This window comes from Dipteris shenzhenensis, chromosome 20 (assembly GCF_047967505.1).
Source record: "Dipteris shenzhenensis isolate YYH24624 ecotype China chromosome 20, Dip_SZ_1.0, whole genome shotgun sequence".
In the NCBI taxonomy this organism is placed as follows: domain Eukaryota; kingdom Viridiplantae; phylum Streptophyta; class Polypodiopsida; order Gleicheniales; family Dipteridaceae; genus Dipteris; species Dipteris shenzhenensis.
In genome coordinates this window covers 39260286-39274585 of record NC_141615.1, presented here as the reverse complement: position 1 = coordinate 39274585, position 14300 = coordinate 39260286, and the positions used below count along the sequence as shown (strand labels likewise).

The 14300-nt window shown below is 44.8% G+C and overlaps 1 protein-coding gene across 3 annotated transcripts in view; it reads left to right on the top strand.

The window, feature by feature from the left end:
• The window catches only part of LOC147889641 (uncharacterized), an 83238-nt gene that overhangs the window by 57688 nt on the left and 11250 nt on the right, over positions 1-14300 (top strand). For 2 of the 3 annotated variants that reach the window (XR_015542917.1, XM_087391677.1), the window contains exon 6: positions 9708-10007. Coding sequence is in view for 2 of the 3 variants with exons in the window: in XM_087391677.1 (XP_087247803.1) it covers positions 9708-10007 (300 nt within the window). In the remaining variant the exon portion in view is untranslated. The remainder of the gene's footprint in view (positions 1-9707; positions 10008-14300) is intronic. The other variant, XM_087391678.1, reaches the window with a different exon arrangement.

Sequence of the window (14300 nt, the reverse complement as noted above, 5' to 3'; positions counted from 1 at the left end):
GAAAGGGACTGTATCAAAAGCCTTCCAAAAGCCCACGAAGCAAGTGTAGACCTTCTGGCGCCTCGACTTCGCCTCCTTGATGATGGCTCTCAGGATAAAAAAATGGTCTAGTGTAGAGTGCTGTCTCCGGAAGTGTGCCTGCCTAAGAGCCCGCTGTCCTGTATATGATTAGATCATATACTGCTCCCATCACAAGTAGGTGCCGCCCATACCCTCTCATGTGTGGAGCATCTGTTGAGTGTCTCACTATCCCGAGCTCAGCTGGCTACTTTTCTTATATCTGATAATCACTTTTCCATCCCTGTAGGCAGCCCATTTACCTCCATCTCTTGCTGCCATAACCCGAACCATCCCCTCTCTCTGATGCTCCTGCTGCAGTAGTGTGAGGTCATCATCCAGGTATATTCTGGTCCCCTTCAAGGTTGCCCTCATATTCATGAGGGTAGACTTGTTCACAGTTTTTCGGAGTTTCATTTCAAGGGGTCTTGTTGGGGCCTCAACTTTACCAACCCTCCATGCTGTCTCGCATGTGAGGTTGACTCCCATTTCAGTGAAAAAAGCTTGGCATCTGACATGGGGGTGGCTCCAACTGTTAAGCCTCTGACTAAGACATTTAAAGCCCTGCTGTTCCTTCTTTTCTCTTCCTCCAGAGCTTTAAAGATGATCTCTTTCTTGGGGGCTGCTGCACCCTTCTTAACCACACTCTTCCATTCTAGCATATATGCATTTCCTTTAGTCATTTGCTGTGTGAACTCAGCATGCTTCCCTTGTATGGTAGTTTGCAAGGCTGCCAGCTCCTTCTTGAGCTTCTCATTCTCAGATTTCAGCACATCCATCGCATTGCACGTCCCTTCCGGTGTCCCTTGCATGTCCCTCAGCTGCTGTAATTCTGTCCCCATGCTTGCATTTTTTCTTTGAGGCTGTTCCCATGTTTCTTTCTCCTTCTCCTATTCATCTTTCTTGCTTTTCTCCTTCTTCCATTCCTCTTGCATACGCCCTCCTTGTTTTTTGATTTCATTCAATGTTTTGTCAATGTGTGCTTTTTCTGCCAACAGTGCCACATTGGTGGTCTCAACGCTATATACTTTCTCAATCAAAGCCATACAAAATTTACTGAGGTGAGTCAAGACCTCGGAAGTATTCTTGGGTGGTGAACCTGCCGTGTAGACTGTCATTGCACTTTCGAGAGCTTTTATATAGCTCCGTGTCGTCATGATCCAACAGTGCGTTTGCTGTTCACTGTTCACTGTTTATTGCATATTCCAGAAGACAGCATCCCAAATGTCCTCTTCTCTGGAAATTTCGAAAAGCAGATTTGGTAACTGAGTATACTGATTTTTCTGCTTTTTTTGCAGGTCATTCTTGCTTGGTCTCTGTGGGTTTGTCCCCAACCTAAGGGCTGCCTATAGCAACCCTTGAGCTGCCAAGAAAGGGTCCTTAGGCTCTATTACAGATCGGGGGGGGGGGGGGGGCGGGGGGCTTAGAAGCCCCGGCCCCAGGCCTTGGCACAGGTCATGGGGACCTAGGAGCCCTGGAGTTGATCGCGTGGGGGGCATAGAGCCCTGGCGCAGTTCGCGGGCCGCCCGCTGGGCCTTGGGGCCTTGTTGCAGATTGCGGGAGACCTTGGGGCCCTGTTGCAGGTCACGGGGGGGGCCTTGGAGCCCTGGCGCAGGTACTTTGGAGGTGCACATGATGGATCCAGCTCCGAGAGCTGGTCAGTGGCTGGCGGGGGTGGCTGAAAGCTGGCAGAGATCTGGCGGGGGTACCTGAAGGGCGGCTGAAGACTGGCAGGGGTGGCGGGGGAGGCTGAGAGAGAGAGAGAGAGAGAGAGAGAGAGAGAGAATTTATCAGAGTCTTCGGAAGACCGATGGGTCTATGAGATTGAAAGAAAACGTGATACAAATCATAGTAAGGGTGGAGCTACTAAACGAGCATCATCACCCGTGTTGAGTCCTAAGTTTGATCATACATAATCAAATACATTGGGGTGTGACAATGAAAAGAAAAAAGATTGGAGCGGAGTGGAATCCTCCGTATGTCATGTCGCCCTGGCTGGTGCATAGCCGGTGATGGGACGCTGGCGTCCGTCAAGGGGTGCCGTGCGTCACGGTCTCCTGGAGGAGGCTCGACGGAAGACCAGAGCCACCGTGACTCCCGTGGAATGTGTCCTAGATCTAAACAGTGACTGGAGGTCCCTCAGAGTGATCTGTGTGTCCCCTCGATTCCTCGTGTGTCGTGCTGCGATTGTCGGTCGGGGTCTCTGTCACGTCTGCGGCTAGAGACTGGACGATCAATGTTTCTCGATGGGAAGAACTCTGTGATCTTGCTATGTGAGGTGTCTGATGGTGTGGCCAAGCCCCGTCGCCTGAGTAAGTACTCTTTGTGTTGGACCCCCTCGTGAATGAAGGCCGCGAGGCATGTTTGATCTGGGTAGGCGAGGAATCTGGAAAGGAGCCCGGAGCCGTCTCTGAAGAGACAGTGGTAGCGACATCGGATCTCGTAGTACACTGGGCACTTGAAAATAAAATGCTCCTCCGACTCAACCTCTTGATAGTCGCACAATGTGCATATGCGATGCTCCCTAGGGATCTCCTCTACTCTGCCGCTCTCTATGCGGAGGTTGTGTGATGATACCCGAAACTGTCCGATGGAGATCCGTAGTGAGTGAGGCATATGAAGCTCAGTGCACCCCGGTGGTGTGATGAATCCCTTCTTCGAAATATGAAGTTAGTGATCTCTGTAGAAACTCAGCTTCACCGGAAGCTCCCTCGGCTCCACAACCAGGTCCTAAAGGTGTGTAGCTCCAGGAGATCCTTTCGAATGACCTGGTTGGTGTGTGGCCCGATCGGGATGGTGGGTGGGAGTATCGGAGGGGCATCCAAACTATACTGAAAAGGAGGTATCCTATCGATGTGAAACCCTAATCTCACAAACCATGTGTGAGTCCGTGCATTCCAGCATCGCTCGTCTCCCTTTGTTGCCAACCTCATGGAGGAATCGAGAGCCAACCATGGCAACCTCTGTCTCCCGGATGTGCAGCCCCCATATGATCTAACCCGGTGTAGATTTGTGATGGTCTGAAAGGTTGCATCTAGTTGGAGTGGAGAAGCACCAAACTCGGCCTGAATGATATGATGTGGTACAGATGATTTCCCCTGAATCATCCGTGAGAGCATAAGGATCTGTAGGCGCTCCACCTGTGTCCACTCTATCTTTGACATGTCAGGTCCCCAACAAGGGCTGCCATACATACCGGCTGGTCGGACCAAGGAGTCGAAGAGAAGAGCCTTGGTCCGAGGATCCTGGAAGTGGGAGTGGAAGCACTGTCTCTCTAGCCGAGCCAGTGAGGTGTATCCCCTACTCAGTCTAGCCTGCATCGCTGGTCTCATCGTGAAGATCGGGCCGGAGAAGATGACCTAAGTAAGTGTATGAGGATACGATCTCAATTGGTGACCCTCTGAAAGTGAACTGCTTCCGGTGCATGTTTGCTCGAGAGGTGTTAAAGATCATGACCTTGGTCTTGCCAAGGTTGACCTCCAAATCATGGGATAAACAAAAAGCCTGCAGTGCATCCAGGTGTCACTGGAGCCCCTCGGGTGTGGACGACAAGAGTGCTATGTCATCTGCATAAAGAAGAATTTTGATGATGATCCCGGCAAGTGAGCAACCGGTCCCTCTGGAAGCCCCCATGAAAGTCTCAAGCTCATCGATGTAGAGGCAAACAGGGTTGGTGATAAGGGACAACCCTGTTTGACGCCTATGATACTCAAGATCTCATCTGTCCAACCTGCGCCTATCCGAACTCGGCTTGAGACTCTCTCATAAAGTGCCATGACTGCCCAGATGATCTCCTGATCAAATCCCAGTGCCTATAGGCGTGTGATGAGTCGAGCTCGAGGTACTGTGTTAAAGGCTTTGCAGAAATCCAGCGGGGGAAGCCAAGGCAAACGTCATTGAATAACTTTGCTAGGATCGGGGCTGACGTGTCGATCCCATATGCGATAAAGTCAGTGCACAGCCCCTCGTGGTCCTTAGCTCGGCCATTGTGCAGTTTCAATGTTGCGTCCTTGACTCCCCCTCTAGTGAACAACGTGCAAGTGGTGGGACGAGGTGTGTGTATGAGATCTGGAGTAGCCTGGTGTGGGACATCATAAAGATGGCGTGCATACATGTTGCAAACTCTCGTGTCGGTGAGGGGTGATGGAGACTTACGCTCAAGGAAGCTCCGCCAAAATTCCTTCGAGTTGTTGCTATACAAGATATTCAGCAGCTCCTCCTCATTTCGATGAAGAAATGCCTACTTCTTCTAACGTACGAGACATCGGTACTTGCGTACCGTGTCTGGTGTGTTCGAGAGGTGACACTTGGTTTCAAGTCGGAGTTGTCAGCGATAAGCGTTGCACTCCGCATCGTACCAGTTGTTGCAGGGTACAGAACCAAGAGGAATCCTGGACATTGTATAGATGGGATAGGAGCAAAAGCATCCAAACTTCTTGTGCACTGGTTTACCAAAGGTGGCAGTCTTGGATATATCTCTTATGGCACAGTATCCAATACATCACTTCACTGTACATTCAAGTTGGATTTTTCTAGAGTACTTGTTTGAGACAGTTTCCGCTTTGTTGCTGGCTTTTTATATACATGGCTCAAGTCTGTTAGCATCCCTTCCATGTTTCACCATAGATGCAGGCTAAGATGAATTCCAAGACCTTATTCTTGATGATTTGGAGGTTTCTCTTGGCCCTTGTTATCATATATGATGGGCGATTCGGGACTAGTGTATCATCTCACTCAGTGGTATTCAACGTCAGGCATTTCACCCACCATCCATCTTGTCGGTCTCCTCAAAGACGCCATAATTTTTGTGAATATTTAGATGGCAATGTTGTAGCTTCGAAGAAAGAAAAGATAAAATGCAATATCCTTTCAAGAGAAGGTTCTCCAATGATCAAAAAGTGAACCTTTACAGGACTTTTCTGCGAATGCAAACTCATCCACCACTCCTACTCCATCTTCTTTCAAGAATTGTACAAAAGTGGAGAATGTAGACAAAATGCAAGCGAGGAAGGATAGCCTCTACTACAAATGCATGCAGCCCAAACTCATGGCTTGTGACTTCCCAAAGAAAAATGATGCCAAAGCCAGCCTTGGAGGTGTCATGTGATGAATATATGTCTTCCGTTGAGGTATGTCATTTGAATGGTAGTCAATGCTTTGAATGTACCTTGCAGTCCAAGTGCACTCCTCAATGCACATATGCCAAGATGGGGGATTGAGTTTGGATCCAGCTGGATAGAGAGGGATACCACGACGAGATATTTGGGATGCCACCCCACCCATTAGTTTGTTCTAGTTATGGAGAACATTAGGACATTGCTATATTGGAGCTCCAATATCTTAGACTTAACCCTCGGGACACTTGGGGTGAACTAGGTTTTACTAGCATCTACATGGTACATCACTTCGTGTTGGTACATGCTCATGCATTAGTTATCTAAGGAGATTGATAGGGAATAATCTATGGTCCAGATCTGATGGAATAGTTGACACAATAGCCAGGGGATCTTGAAATCTTGGGGCTAAGGGAGTTCACAGCTCGGCTCTATCATGAGAGTTGGAACCTTTGGGCTCCGTAAGCAGGCATCTATGGTGTTTGGGGGGAGCACTGCGATTGGAGATTGGTTTTAGGCTGCTGGTGACTCTTCTCCACCTCTCCACGACTTCGAGTACCTCTCCATTGGCATCTATATAATTGGATATGTTCAGAACAGTGAGAGCATTGTGTGGCTTGTTCTTGTATCTTCGAGTGTTTGGAGTAAAGCTGTGTTATCAGCTAGGAGTGCTAGGACCCTTTGTAAGCGGATGCAAGGACCCTTTGTAAGCAGATGCAACAAGCCCCGTAGTGATGAGCATCTGCTAGTGTGAGGTTTGAGAGCTCTTTGATTGTAAGCTTTCCATTAATATATACTTGTGTTGTCTATGATTCATAAATTTATTTCTCCTAACGCTCTCTACTAGTCTCTGATTATTGCATGCAAGTATATTCTCCATTTACCAATAAGTCGTATCAGAGCGGTGGTCTCAGAGGGTTTGTGCGGCAGTTCGTGAGCGGTGTGAGGTTCTGAAGATCTGAGAGTAGACAGAAATCAAGTTGTCTATCAGCGGTGTGAGGATCTACAATTTTTGCATCAGAGTGGCACGGTGGTTACGTAACGTGCTGTCGCTGTTCATTGGGAAGCATCAAAGCACACGGTAAAGCGACATACTGTGTGATCATTAGGGGTTATCACTATTTGTCAGTGCATAGTCCAAGCCAAGGGGAGATCTAGCGCTTGAGTTCTCATGCGCTTGAGAACCCGAGCACATAACATGATGAAGACAATTTGCAGAAGATCTCTAAGGTTCAAAGTTATTTAGGCACCCCATACTCTCAAAAGGCCACGAAGTTCACGAAGAAGGAGGGTGTTGGCAATTGACGTGCTTACCGCTTTGTGTGGACAATTTCTACAGCAGAGGCAAAAATGGACGCGTGGACCAAGACCTCGAAGACTGACTGACCGAGACATCTGTGGTAAGTTTGATGGTCTTGCGATCTAATCCTAACAATACCCAACCTCTACCTATTGTTTGAAGCATGACGAAACAAGGATTATAAGTGTACTCAAATTCCTGTAGAGGTCAAGAAAAATTCGGTTGCCATCAGAAAACTTTGTTCGGATTTAAAGCATAAACTCCCAAAGTTATCTTGCATGAAATGACAAAGATTAGAGAGCCAATAGACACGCTAAATTCGAAACTATATTGAAGAAAAGACTCAAGATACAAGTTGTGCAACCCGACCATGTTTGTAGCGACATACAATGACCTTACAACAAACCCGATTGCATGAAATACTACCACCACCAGACAGATCCGTCGCCACACAGGGTAGCTCAAAATACTATGCAAAGATAAGCCACACAGGCTTCTAAAGAGAGATACCACACACGTAGAGACCTCAACGCAGTGAGCGACATCTTTTTAGCAGTAAACGCCTTGCACATGAGCGGTGAGGCAAACGACCAAATTGGAAAGAAAAAGCTGGGCTAATCTCCTAGCTGCGCCAACGCTACTGACGAACCACCTGTAAGCAACTCCTCATACCTCGGTGGAGCAAGACGACTCTCATGGAGAGCTAGGGGAGCAACGAGCCGACCAAATGCTTGAGAATCTCCAAAAGCCAAATTTCACGAATCCTCTCATCCACGTAGAGAAATGCATGAAGATACGCCATTTGTCCTGCCAACCACATTAAGGAACCCCCCATGAGGTTTACCAAGGTAACCAAAACTTCCAACAATCACCCCATAAACCGAGTAGGGGAAATCAACTGAGAGAGAAGCCTCTGCAAAAACAAATACTAAAGAAACCTCTACTAAGCTCAACTTTCCACACAAGTTTAAAGAAGAGCAAACCAAAAAAGAAAACTGAGAAGATGTCCACACAGGAGCCTACGACTGTCACAAGCTTCGAATTTCTCAAAAGGCATAATCATCTTCCAAATTCACCATGGGTGGATCAGCTTGTACCAGTCCTGCACAATTTCCAGCCTCTTGTTCTTCTTCAACTGTGCAGGCCTTTAATTCTTTATTCTTCATGTCAAAAGCTTTCTTATAGCAGAATTTGTCGATGTGTCCATCTCGTCCACTGTCATCACAAACCAATGCAGTCTTCTTGCCTCCACCATCTCTGTTTTTCCTCTTTTCCTTGGCTACATAGGCTGGCTTGCTATTTCCAGCAATCTCGGATCTCCTTTCCTCGCTCAGAAGAATTGACACGATATCCTGGAAATTCAAAGTATCAGCATTTAACTTAGAATGGTCACAATTTCTGAGTATCGAGGTGGGAGATCAAAACTGCCTTTGCATCTTCATCCTCGCCTTTGACTGAAAGAGCTTGAAGCTGCTTAATAATGGACTGCATTTTATTAGAATTTGTTGCCAATGATTCTCCTTCACCATTTGAAGACTAAAAAGCTCCTGTTTGCACATTATTTTCGAATTCCTCATCCTAGAACCGAAGAGAGTCTCACAACATATTCCACTTTTGGGCAGCGGTCTTCCAGATGTCTATGTGATGGAAGTATTCCATACCTAAGGCTCTATCCAGTAATCCTAGAGGTCTTTCATTCTTCTAATCCCATGCGTACATTTTCTCCAAATCCTGGTTATTTGCAGGTTTCTTCGCTTTTCCTGATATACGACTCTCCAAAGGCCTTTTACATAAGAAGAAATCGGATGTACAGCTGCCACGATGGAAAATTTCTACTATAAAACTTTACCACGGAGGTATCTGGCAACTTGGACTTAGATACTGACTTCGACCAACTATCCATAGGTTGTCCGTGGAAGGATGGCTCTGATACCAATTGTCAGGATTTAAAGCATAAACTTCAAATACTACAAAACACCCGAAAGTTATCTTGCATGAAATGCCAGAGATCAGAGAGCCAATAGGCACGCTAAACTCAAAACTATATCGAAGAGAAGACTCAAGAGACAAGTCGCGCAACCCGACCAGGTTTGTAGGCACATACAATGACCTTACAACAAACCCGACTCCATGAAATACTGCTACCACCAGACAGATCTGTTGCCACACAGGGCAGCTCAAAATACTACGCAAAGATAAGCCACACAGGCTTCTAAAGAGAGATGACACATAGGTAGAGACCTCAATACAGCGAGTGACATCTTTATAGAGTTAATCTCCTTGCACATGAGCGGTGAAGAAAACGACCAAATAGGAAAGAGAAAGCGCCAATGCTATTGACGAACCACTTGTGAGAAACTCCTTATAACTCGGTGGAGCAAGATGACTCATGAAGAGCTAGCGGAGCAACGAGCCGGCAAAATGCTTGAGAACCTCCAAAAGCCAATTTTCACGAATCCTTGCATCCACGTAGAGAAATGCATGAAGATACACCATTGGTCACAATCACGTTCCAACCATACTAAGGAACCCCACACGAGATTTACCAAGGTAATTAAAACTTCCAACAACCTGACAGCCATGATGATAAACTGACGAGCCCTAATGGATGCTGGTGATACCCCAGAAGTTGACATGTTTTGAGTATCCTGTGAATTAGTCCTAACGATACCTAAACTCTGCCAGTTGTTTTGGACCTTTGAAGCATGACAAAATAAGAATGGATCTTAGAAGCCTACCCAAATTCCTGTAGGATTCAAGAAAAATCCAATTGTCATCAGCATACTTCACATCTCAAAACATTGTCTCCAAGGGGCCAGGAAACACTCTTAGCCCAGTCTCCAATGCTCTAAGGAAATAGCCCATGGTCTTTGCTACAAAGAAAAGATAGGAGTTAGGGAAAAACTTTGATGTGGAAATGCATCACTATGTGATCTTCAGCAAAGCATGCCAAGGTCTTCAATCTGCTCTGTTTATTGTGTGCAAGCTGAATGAATCTTATTGCTTTACATGTGCTGAAGTGGTGAGAATTCTGGATGTTGCAATCTTATTTAAAACATCAATCAGAGGACGCAGAGTGCAACTAGGTGATGATAATTAAAACCTTAAAGGTTGATATAGGAAATGATTATGTTTGTCTGTTTGTTTTCTTGAGTTGGATTTAAGGGGGGAAGGGTGTTGCATTACTCTTTGGAAATGGCTGTGATGGTAATAGAGTTTGGCGCCTTAAATTCCAGGTTGTGTATTATGATCAAGAACCACTCGCCCTCCTCTGTTCCCTTCTAACTGTTCATGCAAACGTGCCTCGTGCAATTACAAACCTGTCCCTGGTAATGCAGCACATCTGTGCTGATGTACCGCTTCAGCATCTGGAAAGTTCTACCTTACCACTTTGGAAGTCTGTCTCCTCTCTTTCCTTGGTATCTCAACCTTCAGGCAAGCAGGACATGGAACCGGAGAAAGGTTCTATACCAACAGCCAGGGCAGAAGTGTTCAATTGGTACGAGGAAAAAACAGAAACTCTCAAGTTTGACACGGTATGCACACTTAACCTGCTTAATAAGTTATTTGAATCCTTTATTATATGATCATAAGGTCTCTTTCAATGAAGCTTTTGAAATTGCACTCCATGTTGATGTGACTTGCTACTTACACACAAGTGTTTTTTAGTTGAGCTGACTTTTACCTATTAGGATCTTTGTGCTCGTCAAATTTCAATTTGATAGGTATGTGCAGGGACAATCCTTTTTAATTAAAAAAATATGGGTATTAATGTTGTCAAAATCTTTTAAATTCTGATAGCATACCATACTTTTTAAACCAGGGATCCCCTACGTGTCACAGGAAACACCTAGCTTTGGAGAGTCATGTAATGTACTGAGGATGCTCAATTCTAGTAGGAAGCTCCTATACAAGAGGGCTATCAACATGATGAAACCCTAAAATCCTAGGGTGAGTCAAAATTCACTCAACTACTAATTCAGCCACTACCTGTGGTTAGTGGACAAAACCATAGAAGGAGAAAGTACCCCTAACCCTCCTAACTAACCAATACATTTGCCGCTGCCTTAAATATTACAATATATTCAACTCCCCCCTTGCAATGACAATGTCCTGTGTACAAGGAGTGATCTCAATTACCAAATGACCAAATGGAAGTAAGCCAAAAGCTTTGCAGAAAGCTTTATACTTTTCTTTGGATGCGGACTTGGTGAAAAAATCTGCAATGTTCTGATGTGTAGGACAGTAGATCACTGATCTCTCATGCATATATCCTCTCCCAACATAATGATATGGATCTCAATGTGTTTAGTGCATGCATGAAACATAGGATTCTATGCCACTGCAATAGCATTCTAATTGTCCGTTGTTGAAGAGAAATCGGGGGACCGTGGGTGACGTCTACAGCAGCCTCTCCTCTTAAAATCCCATCAACAAATCCCTAGAGCCCTACCACTTAACACAACCACACCGGAAACAACTGGGATAAATTTTGAGATTGTGTCATCTTCTTAGCATAGTTCTAAGTGATAGACTTCCTCATGCATATATCATTAACTTGGGCAGTCCACATCATTTTATCTGGCACTCTAAGCAAAACAAACTACTCATGCTCTATACGGTACTGTTGCTCCCAAATGTTTGGGTGCTGTTCGTTCTTCTCCTTTTGTTTATATAATTCTATTGGGTAGGATACATTGGGCGAGTAGCACATGCCGCCACCTCTGTCTGTCTTATATAAATACATGATAACAAAGAAAATCCAACACATCTTATATGTGCTACATCAGGAGCAAGAACCAATATAGGGATCATGCTCAGCACATGTTCAGTTTTCTTTGAGGATGGCTTGTTACAGCTGACAGCTTTGACATGTCAGTCTTCCAACATTACATTGCTTTCCATACACCACTTTTTCAGCACACACATGTGCACATGCTTGGGATCTAGGTTACAATAATGATTCCAAAACTTCAATGAGGATCTTAGCAGCTCAAGAGAACACACTTGTACTCCCACAATTTCAAATTTCAACAACAAGTAGGGCACAAAATAGTGAGAGCATCCTCTATCACATACCTCTACTATAGGAATGCAAAATTGGAGCATTCGTCAATCACAAACAGGATATCAGGAATCTCAGTTTCCTAGGAGCCAAGCAGGAACGTCACCATGCCTCACACATTCTCAGTTTTACCCTCGACTTCAAATTACCATTGATCAAAGTGACCCAAGAGACATCTAAACTTCTAGCCCAATGATCACAACTCAATCCTTGCTTCCCATTTGCTCAGTGATGTCTAAATCATCAACTGCCCACCAATGCCAGATTGTTTGAGCACGATGGCTTCATCTATTTGAATAAATTGAATGACCAAATAATAATGTAGCAAATTGAGATCAGACATCTCAAGTGAAGCTTCATGAACCTTCTTGAATTCTTCAATTTTCTCTTCATTTGTGTCTATGAGCATCATATCATCCACATACAAGATGATGATTACCAAATGGTTTTTTTCTTTTGTGACATCAAGGGTACTCTCAGTTGGACTATTTTGTGATCTTCCCAAAAGTATCCATTGAGGCATGTGTAGATCTGTATGGAGAAAGGGGAATATCATCCAAAGATCATTACACAACTAAAGTGTCATTGAGTTGAAAATAGCTCAAGAAGAGTCATGTTCCTCTTAATGAATATCTGATATTCATTGAAAAGTCAGATTTTTCTCAATGGACTGCAATTCATTGTGCATGGCATTCATCTAGTGCACATTGTTCTTGGCTTCTTCAAAAGTATCAGGTTCTTCCTCATCAAGAAGAGTACCTGCATAAGCTTATTCAAGGGAAAGAGCCCCCCTTTCGTGCTGTGCTGCACTAGGAGTCCTACCAAGCAAAGGTGCCTCAAGTCTACTCTCCCTGAGAGTTTGTAGCAGCCAGTTTGGAACTGTTTTTGCTGCATGTATCTCTTGAATCTCTTGCCTAACAACATCATCCACTGCCTGTGGAGGAACAAAATCAGCAGGTGTTTGAATCGGGGCATGTGGAACAGAAGGAGGCTGCTGTAAATGCTGATTTTCAGCATGAGTATCGGCTGGCGAACCAAAGGCAATGGGAAGGAACCCCTCAAAAACATCATTTGAAGAAGCTGGAATAGTGAATTCAGCATGTGTATGGGCTGAATTCTCTGAAAAAATTACATCTCTACTCACAAAAATCTTGCGTGTGGCAGGATTGTAGAGACGATAGCCGTTGCTTTCTGCACTATACCCAACAAAGATACACTTCAGTGCCTTATCTGACAACTTATGTCGAAACTCCACAGGCATGTGGGCATATGCAACACATCCAAAGACACGAAAATGATCCACTGAAGGCTTTCTCCCATGCCAAGCCTCGCAGGGAGTGATTGTCTTCAAAGCCTTTGTGGGAGCCTGATTCAAAACATAATTGGCACACATGAGTTCTTCGAGCCAGAATCTGTGAGGTAACTTCTTGCTAGTGAGCATGCATCTATCCGTCTCCATGAGAGCTCTATTTTTCTGCTCAGCTTTGCCATTTTGATGAGGGGTAAGCCTCACTGTAAGCTGATGTGTGATGCCTTTCTCCTTCAAAAATGCCTCAAATTCATGAGACATATACCCCCCCCCTCTGTCAGTGCGAAGTGTCTACACCTTGAGTCCTGTCTCATTTTCTCATTTTCAACCTTGGCCACAAAGTGTTTGAAATGCATAAACACATCTGATTTTTCCTTCAAGCCATAGATCCAAGTGTAATTTATGTAGTCATCTATAAATGTGACATAATATAAATAACCACCCAAAGTAGGTGTCCTCATGGGACCACATACATCACTATGTATGAGCTGTAATTTCTGGACAGCTCGTATTGCACCATCCTTTTTGAAGGGAAATCTATGCATCTTACGGAGGATGCATCCTTCCCAGGTATGAGGAGGAGGTGACTCCAAAGGAGGAAATGCATCAATCATAGCTTGCTTCTAAAGTGTCATCAAGCTGCCATAGCTCATGTGTCCATATCTGGCATGCCATAACTCCGCATTTTGCATGGCAACAGTGGGAGTGGTTACTGTAAGTGCAAGATCGGATCTTTTCTCATTAACATTAAGGTGAAAAAGATCTCGATACAAAGTGCCAGACAACATCAAAGCATAATCATTTTTTTTGTCTCGGTCTGCACACTTGTCATCTTCAAAGATGACCTGAAATCCTCCTTGATTGAGCGAGGACACTGAAAGTAAATTCTTCTTGATATCAGGCACATAAAGAACATCAGAAATTCTGAAATTTGTGCCATTCATGGAGGTAAGTACAACCTCACTCACTCAACAAACTGAATAAGAAGAATTATTTGCACAAGTCACCCTCTTTCCAAGCGGGTGGTGCATGTAGAGATGCAAAAAGACACTTTCTGGAAGTGATGTGCTTGGATGCACCACTATCAAAATACCATGTGTTCAATGTCTCATTGACATTGAAAATGCATGCATCTTTCGAAGGGTCAAAACTGCAAGTCAGGAAAGCATAAGAGTCATCCTCAAGAGTGGATGGAGTATCTGGACCAGCCACTTGAAAATATGAAATGTAAGACAAAAAGGCATAATCCTCTTCCACAAAGTTGGGCTGTAACATCAGCTCCTTCATGTGCATGCGGGGCTAATGCATCTGAGACCGTAGCCATACGTGGATCCTTTTTCTTTTCCTTTGCTATTCTCTTCTTGCATTCACTAATGTAGTGACCTGGCTTCTTGCAGTATTGACAAATACCCTTCTTCTTTGACTTCTCTGCATCACCTTTACCCTTGTGAGAGG